The sequence below is a fragment of the Molothrus aeneus genome, chromosome Z (assembly GCF_037042795.1).
Source record: "Molothrus aeneus isolate 106 chromosome Z, BPBGC_Maene_1.0, whole genome shotgun sequence".
Classification (NCBI taxonomy): Eukaryota; Metazoa; Chordata; class Aves; order Passeriformes; family Icteridae; genus Molothrus; species Molothrus aeneus.
The window spans coordinates 43,090,059-43,098,503 of NC_089680.1; the positions used below are offsets into that span (position 1 = coordinate 43,090,059).

Consider the following 8,445-nt stretch of genomic DNA (forward strand, 5'->3'; position numbering starts at 1 on the left):
GTTGAAAAAGAAAAAGCTAGAAATGCATCTTTCAGAATTGACTAAAGGTTCAGGGCATTCACCAATGGTTTGGGGAAATGCTGAATGCAAAGCACTGGAAAAATTCAGTTTTCACTTTCCAGGAATTCACAGGGGCCATACTGAAACACAGACAAGGAATATCTTAACTCTGCTGGAAGAACTGTGTGTTCTTAGAAAGCCACAACAGAGTTGTTCTTCTAGGAAGTTTTTTCTCTCCTAAAGAACTGAAGGAATTTTAAAATTTCAGCAATAGACTTGAGCAGAAAAGCTGAGTAAAGTGTTGGAAAAACACCTCTGAGGAGATCTCAAATTACTATTGTGTTATGATTGTGCATTCTGTTTCCTGCCCTTGCAGACAAATGTATAGCATATATACACACACCCATCCAGGGTGCAGCTTGTAAGTAAAACCATTAAACATAAACACTTCCATGTATCTGACACAAGGCTAATCTATGCAACTATTCCGAGCACAAAACACACAAAGATTTAAAAACTAATGAAAGCTGAATCTCTGTGTCTGGTAAAGACAATAGAGCGTCTGGAATTCCAGCACCAATAGGACTGCTAAATTAAAGGTAATGCTTATCTATGAAAGTTGGCCAAGGTGTGTGAAAAGTGACTTCTCAACCCACTCTCTCTGTGGTTTAGAGCAATAAAAGAGCCCCTACCACCAGGGGAGTAACCAACCCGCTGACAGTTCTCCCTGTAGGGATTGTATGTTCAGACTGGCTCAGAGTGGAAACGGGCTCAGCATGAGCTGCTTTGCAGCTGATGCCCCATGCCATGTGTCAAGACAACACCTCTAGCCTATCTATTAGAAAACTCCTCTACAAGTTTTAAAACAATTTATATTAGAAGCATTGACAGAAACCTTTCAGGACTCAAAAGTTTCCTATGCCATGACTTTACTGCCAACATGCTGAGTCAAGGTCTTGTGTGCTGATTGTGCCCTGCAAGTAAATAGGTTGGTCCCCACACACATGAAAATCAGGTTGCCAGTACTTGGTGGCCTGACATCAACCCGCCTCTGACCCATGGCAAAATCCCAAGCTTGTGCTGCAAGAAGTGACAATATAACTGAATGTCTCAATATAACAGCTTAGATTGGATGGATGATGTAGTGTCAAATTCTACCACCCTGGCCAAAGTCAGGAGCTCACTCTGTGAAGTCTGGTATGTAGCAGCAGATATGGTGAGAGGGGGTCACAGTAGCTGTTACTCCACTAAATTACAACATAATAAATAGGTACTGGAGCCAGGACGGCAGAGAGTTTGGATCAGAGTGGGAGGAACTGCCTCTGCAAGAGTATGACACTTCTACAGAATGCAGATCAAGAACACAACACAGTCCAGAGGGACACATACTCTGAGCACACTCACCTCTTGCTTATTCAGTTCCAGGCCGAAAGGACCAGCTATTGTTTTGCGCTCAGGAGGACAAAGTGCACACCGATTGAAATTTCAAATTGTCTTGTAAAGACTCTGCAGAGATCAGCTTGTATGACTAACAATGCTACTTATGACAACAGAAATTTAAACAAAACAACACAAAATTACCTTTTGTTGATCTGCATATTATATTGTCTCTTAAAAGAAGATTAACTACACTGTGGCACTATGATAAATGCTATTCCAAAAAGAAAGTTTATATATCTTAGGAAACTTCTCTAAATGTCCAAATAACTGTTTTCCATTAAATGCTTTATACAGCCTGCCACTTTAGGACTAAGCAACATGTGGTTCACAAGACATTTATTCCCCAAGATATTTATCCCTCAAATTGAGCCCCCCTACAACTTCATACATTGTTTGGAAGAGAGCACTGAGGAGAGAAATGGAACTCTGACCTGAAGGTATTTTAATGTAGCGAGAACAGAAAGAAGCTCTCATCTCTGGTCACAGCTTGGAATCATACCCCAAGCTGTGGTATCCTTAAGCCAAATTCAGACTAGAAGCTGCCTCTGAAAAGCAAAGTGATTATTCCTGCTTGTTCTAAGATCAGCACTGGTACTACAAGTTCTAGTGTCCACTTGAGCTGAATGAAAATAAAGTCCCAGGTGCTCTCTGATCTGGGCATGTTATCTGCATAAAAATTTTGAAAATGATGTAATGATGTCTGTGATCAAATATGCATTTGATTTCTACTGGCAAAACTATAAAAAGGTCACTTTATTATAAAATAAATAGAACCAACAGAACCACAAACCCCCAAAACAACAAAAACAAACAAAACCCAAATATTAATACCTAGCCCCCCTTAACAAACAAAAACTCAAAACCCCTTTCATTTTCAAATTTTAAAATTCATATTTTTCATGCCCAAATTGATCAATTTCCATTTCATCCTCTATTAAACTAGCAGGGAACAAAAAGGAAAAATAAAGAGGCTTCAGAGGCAGTACTAATTGATTTCTCTAACTTCAAATTCTCAAACTTTCAATAAACAAATGTAGAGGATTATGGCATATTAGCCTGAAAACATTGCTTAAAGTTGTATTTTATTGTGAAATCTTAGCTGAATGAATAGAGGGATGACATTGCCTGTAAATACCAAATTTTAAACACTTTTTTTTACATCTTTCTATGTTGTGAGAAGTTTTCACTCCCATTAAACTTTTGTTGAATACAAGCATTCTCTTGTTTTTACACTACAAATGGAATAAAGCACATGACTCAGATCTGCATGTCTGTATATCAAGTTACATATTTACTATTCCATTTGTCACTAGAGTTTGCTGTCTTGTCTTGAAAAAGCCCATGTAACTTTTGACAGAGAACATCTAATCCTAGACAAAATGGAAAAACTTGACTTCTTCCTATATATATATATATATTTGCAGAACTGTACAAATCTAGGTTCCCAGTGGGCTGGTGCTCTCTTATGCAGGGCAAGTGATTACTCACAACCCTGTCAAAGGCAGCAGGCAGGACCCAGTAGCCTGTTTTCTCATGGTGGGTCTGATCTCCAGGGATGCTGAGCACCCCTGGGCATGCAAAGAGAACCTTCACCCGCTCTGCTTAGAAGCAGAAAGCAAAAGACCCTGTTTGTCAACATGTTCATCAGCAGTGTTTTATCTGTTGGCTTCCCAGGTCATGAAATAAGACTTCCTGGTGCCACTAAAGACTTGCTCTGCACATTGCAGAATCAGGTCCTGCAGTGACTAAGCCTAAGCAGAAGGCAAGCTGCTGACAACAACTGAGTGCTTTTATGTGGAAGTTGAACGTGTCAGGGAGAGGGTCTGTTTTTGTGGAATTCCTTTGCTCATTGGATCAAACCCGGGCTGCACAGAGTGCAGGTGTTCATTTATTACCACAGTACTGTTGCTGCATGCCTGAGCAGCACAGCTGCCTGTAACCACCTATTCAGAGTTTTTGCCTAACTTCAACTAGCAACTGTTTTTTTCATTTATCATAGTAGTATCCAGATGGCCGACCAAAGCCTGGCCAAAGGGTTAACATCTTATTTGGCCTGAAAGACAACAAGCTAGCCAGAAAATTGTTTCCTTCTTCTGGAAACATATTCAGAGACTCATTATCTGTTACGATTTCACACAAGTTTCTCAACAAACAAAGAAATACACACATAAGTATAGGTATAAAATTTACATTCACTTTCCAAACAATTCCATGGGCATGGAAAGCCTCATTTAAGTGCAAAATTCCTTTTCATTTTCTACACAACATCTCCGGTTGCTATAAATTATTTATTTCCTACTCTGGTAATTCAATGCATTTTTTTGGTACAACCTATGGTTCACAAAAACGATCTAAGTAGGAGCAGCTATTAAGACTTTCATCACACAGGAACTTTTTGGTGTTCTGGGAGTTTGCTTATAGGAACTGGGGCTTTGTGAGATGTTAGCAAATTACTCTATGCTTCAGCAACTGTTACCCTAAGACCTGAACACTGAGAGTAGCTGCTTAGCATGCACATTGTGTTACACCACATCTCTGTTCCCTACACCTCCAAGGTCAGGTAAGATGTTTATGCACAGCATGGAACACGCAACTTAGTGTTGGACAGAATAGCCAGGTTTGTATTTCAGTATGTAAACTGCAGGCTCTGAATTTGAATGGTTAATCTTCATTACCCACTTCACATTTTCTCGCTATGTATCCATAAGCTGTGACAAAAACATCTGTCAGTCAGGTCCTCTGTTCCCTTCTCCCAGCAAAGCATGGCTTTGAGACCCCTGAGTGGACTGTCACCATGCATTCCCCATACAGAAATATCTGGCATTTTAGAAAAGGCACAAGAAAATGGCATTTTCAGAAGAGTCAGATCCCACTCAGAACATAACTCACAGAAGTCTATTCCTGAAGTGATTTTTGAGGTACTGAAATATATTTTAAAGACCTGAGTTCACTGACATCTGCTCCTAGTCTCTGCAAGAACTGTGTCGTGTTAATGTTGCATTCTCCTTGTCAAGTGCATACTCTAAAATCCAAAAGTATTAGAAACATTCCAGTGAACTCTAGACCAGTGGAAAATTAAGCTAACACATCTATGTTCGTGCTATTGATGATGGGTTAGTCTTTGAAAACTCTCCTGAGCCTATATGGTTCCTAGGAGACTTTCAGAAGAGCCCACGGGGTCAGGACACCTATTCCTTGACACAAAGGAAAAAAAAAATCCAGCAAGGACAAAGGGAGACAAATGATTTCTACACTCCCTGACATCAGGCAGCTATTGGAGTTCATGCTGACATCTCTCAATCCCTCCCAAAATGAAGTGACAGTATTTCAAAAACTTATTCAGCCATAGAGCACCACATTCTTTCCTACAGTCAGCTCCAGAGTTTCATTCAGCTCTTGATCTCAGCTGACAGCCACTGCTGCCCTCCTGCCAGTGTGCCTACAGGCTTGGGCAGCAGGAAAACAAAAGGGAGGGAAAGGGAGAAAATAAAATTAAAATGAAATTTCTTTTTTTCCAAAAATGAAAAATTGAATTCTTTAACCTTTAAACATGCTTGTTTACTTACAGAAAGCGTACTTCAGGCACAAAAGGTTTGAGTATCAGTCACATACTACTTTAAATTGAAATAGTATCAGGATTGTCCCATGCAGTCAGCTATATTATCCCCAAGATAATCAAGAAGCTGAAGTTGCAGTTTTTGTATACATACATATACATAAAGTATGCATCTTTCACACAATGGTCGTCTCTTGGTCTGAATTGACTCCAGTGGGGTTTATGTAACAACAGTACCTGTCATAAGGGTTGTTATCCTTGTAAGAGCAGACAATGATACTATCTTTAGGAGCCACAAAAATGTTGTCTTCAATGTCAGGGCAAGGAGTGCTGTCCCTGCTGGGAGAAGAGCTCTTCTTCTCCAAGGCACTGTATGTGGAGCCATCTCCCACGAACACGTTCTCTGGCATCTCTGGGTAACAGCTCTCCAGGTATTTCAGCATCTCCTCCTGCTCTACCTTTTTGGTGAGGCTCTTGCACTCTGCCGTGGCAGCGGCGGTGGTGCTGGTGGTGCAGATGAACACGGTGTCCTCTTCCCTCAGCCCTCTCCTGTCCTTGCGGTAAGCTTTCCTGTCTAGCTCGTCACAACTTCCCTTGCCAGACTCCAGGTCGGAGGGGGTCCTTAGCAGCTCCATGACATCCCGGTCCCTGACTTCCTTACAGCACGGACGCATGTTCTCGGGACATTTGGTGCAGCCGTCGGTCTTTCTGGTGAGGGCAATGGCGGCGATGCCCGGCAGGCAGATGGCCGGCCCGATGGCCAGCAGCGGGATGTCTCCCAGGGTCTCTCCCTTGATGCCAGACACGGTGAACATGAAGCCGAACACCAGAAAGACGCTGACCAGAGCCACCACCAGTCCCGTCCGGGGGTTGATGTCGTCAGGTCTCAGGGTCCGCGCCATCCAGCTGGTGCGCACGGGGACGCTTCCCTCCACCGGAGCGCCCCTCGGGGCAGGGGACAGGCGCTCCCCGGCAAGCTTCCGAAGTTTCCCGGGCAGCGAGGCACGGAGCACCCTGACAGCCGGCGCCGCTCGGCTTCCCCTCGGCGGAGCCGCAGACGGAGGGCGGGCCGGGGCCGGGAGCTGTCCTGCCTCCTGCCTCCTCCCTCGCTCCCTCCCTCCCTCGCTCGTTCCCTCGCTCCCCGGAGCCGGTCGGAGCTGCTCCCCTGCCTGCGGCCCCGCCGAGCTCTCCCGCGCCGGCGGCGGGCCCGGGGGGCTCAAGCCCTGCCGAAGGTCGGGGGTAGAGCGACCGGGCGGCTTCCAGCAGCAGCGGCCGGGGAGACAGCTGCCGCGGGGGTTCACCTGCCCGCTCTCCGTCTCCTCCTCCTCGTCCGGCCCCTGTGCCGGAGCCCCGCACAGCCGTGAGTACGCGCACCGCCCGGCGCGGGATGCTGCGGGGCCGGCGCGGGGGCTCGGCGGGATTGCCCCTACCTGATGGCCACCGCTGCTTGGCCGGCTGCTGCTGCCGCCCCGGGCAGCCTTTCCCTTTTGGGCGGAGGGGAGAGGACCCCCGACGGGCATCTTTCCTCGGGAAGCCGGCATGTGCATCCTCCGCGCGGCCCCCGCGCCTAAAGCGTCTTCTTCGGTGAGGACGGGGCTTGCGAAGTTGTTGAAAGGAATTGTCTCCTGGGCAGAGAGAAGTCCTGCCCCGAGTCTTCTCCTGAGTTAGGCACCTGTGGAGAGCAAGGCTTCAGGAGATGCTCTGCGGCAGCTGGATTTCATCCTGAAGGTGGCCCCTAGGGAGAAAGCCTCTCCTGATGTTATTCCCTCCCCAAGAATGAACATGAATGTTGGGATACCTCGGTATCCATGGCCTGCCGATTGTGATGGTGACGTTCTGTCCCTGTGATTTGATGCACTTCGGTGATGGCAATTTGAAGTAAGCACCAACAGCTGAATGAGTATAGAAAAGGATCTCAAACAGGTGGGAATGGGAAAGGCAGCAGCATCTTCAGGCAGGTTGCCAGTGATACAAAAGAGTAAATGCTTTCACCTGGGGCAGAGATACTGGGAGACAAAAAGGAGTGATACCAGAAAGCTTCCAAGAAAGTTAATGTAACAGAAAAGGACACTCTGAACTACAATTTTGAAACCAAGGTTTCTTTAAGTTTTCCCATTAACATGATTCATTTTCCTCATACTACAAACTTGGAAAGCTCAGAGAAGCCAGTTTAGAAAACACTCAGATGTTTCTCAGGTCATGAAAAGCATGGGTTTTATTTACCCCCTGTACACTACAACATCAATAGAGCACCTCTGTCTTGTAGATTTCAAACTTGCCTTGCAGAGACCAAGTCCAAGAATATAATTTTGCAAGTGGGAACAACTCTTGCTTTACAGGACATTTTGTAAATGGGGTGTCAATTTATAATATTTACTGTTTCTTTTGAAGGATGAGTAAATGGGAGTAGAAGTACACAGTGGGGAGAGTTTTTAAATCAGTGGCAGTGGTCTGGGTTTGAGCTTAAAAGTTAGTAATGGACCATGATCATTATTTCAACTTGTCCTCCCGAAAATTGTCCAGTAAAATTCACAATGAACCTCTCACCTGTTGCAGAGTGGGCTGAAACAGGAATCTTTTGGACTCTGTTAGAAATACCTTTCTTGACTGAAAGATTTAAAACTCAAAACCTTCCAGCCAGCACAAGTTAACTTCTACTTTTGCCACTCTCCAGGATTTAGTAGTATGAGAAATGACAGTAGCGTTCTCAGCTCCTATTTTCCAGAGTGAAAATTTGCTGTTTCTTTCCATCTGCTGTTATTCAGAGACATAGCTTTTATGTCCTTACTTAGGAATTAATAATGCCTTTTTTATCCATCAGCTAGATTCTGGATGAAAGGAAGTGATTAACCTTCAGCAAGCCTGTCCCACATAACTAAAATGTTGTAAGTTATGAAGTTATGAGTATGTTGGTAACTAATGCCAATGAAAGTCACTGTTCCTGCTCCTTGACCTTCCTTCAACTCCCCTACTGCATTTGGATAGTTTTTTAAAAAATTGGAAATAGTTCTTTTGTTGAAAAACAAATTATGATGCCTGGGAAAAGCAATTACCTGAAGCTGTACTCATCAACAGTCCTTCAGAGATAGAAAAAGGACACAGAAATGTAAATATTAGTGGCATTTGTGGAGGGGAAAATTGCTGTAAGAGCTGAAGTACATGTCAGAGTATCTAACAGGAGTAAAAAGGGCCCTTCAAATTTAAGCAACAGGCTTACTGAGATGGAAGAGGGAACATCTACTTTGGAACAGAAAGCTGTTAGTGGACAGAAAAACACAGAAAATGTCAGGACAAAGGTGGAACTAAATGTCTTCAATTTGTCGCTTTGTGAGTGATTTCAAGACAAGATTGTATGCTTCCAGCAGGAGGGGATAGAAAGGGAAAACAATCACCCAGTTCCAGGAAAGCATGCCACAATTGTTAAAATTGTCTTCCCAAGCTAGAAATCA

The 8,445-nt window shown here is 44.3% G+C and overlaps 1 protein-coding gene across 1 annotated transcript; it reads right to left on the minus strand.

The window, feature by feature from the left end:
- Positions 1-5,172: 5,172 nt before the first annotated feature.
- On the minus strand, positions 5,173-5,898 carry TMEM215 (transmembrane protein 215). Its single transcript, XM_066569772.1, has one exon. It carries the CDS (start codon positions 5,896-5,898, stop codon positions 5,173-5,175), a length of 726 nt encoding a protein of 241 aa, XP_066425869.1.
- Positions 5,899-8,445: the final 2,547 nt, after the last annotated feature.

What these genes read in the sequence shown, in the direction of transcription:
- TMEM215 (XM_066569772.1), bottom strand. Translation starts at nt 5,898, where the DNA reads ATGGCGCGGACCCTGAGACCTGACGACATCAACCCCCGGACGGGACTG.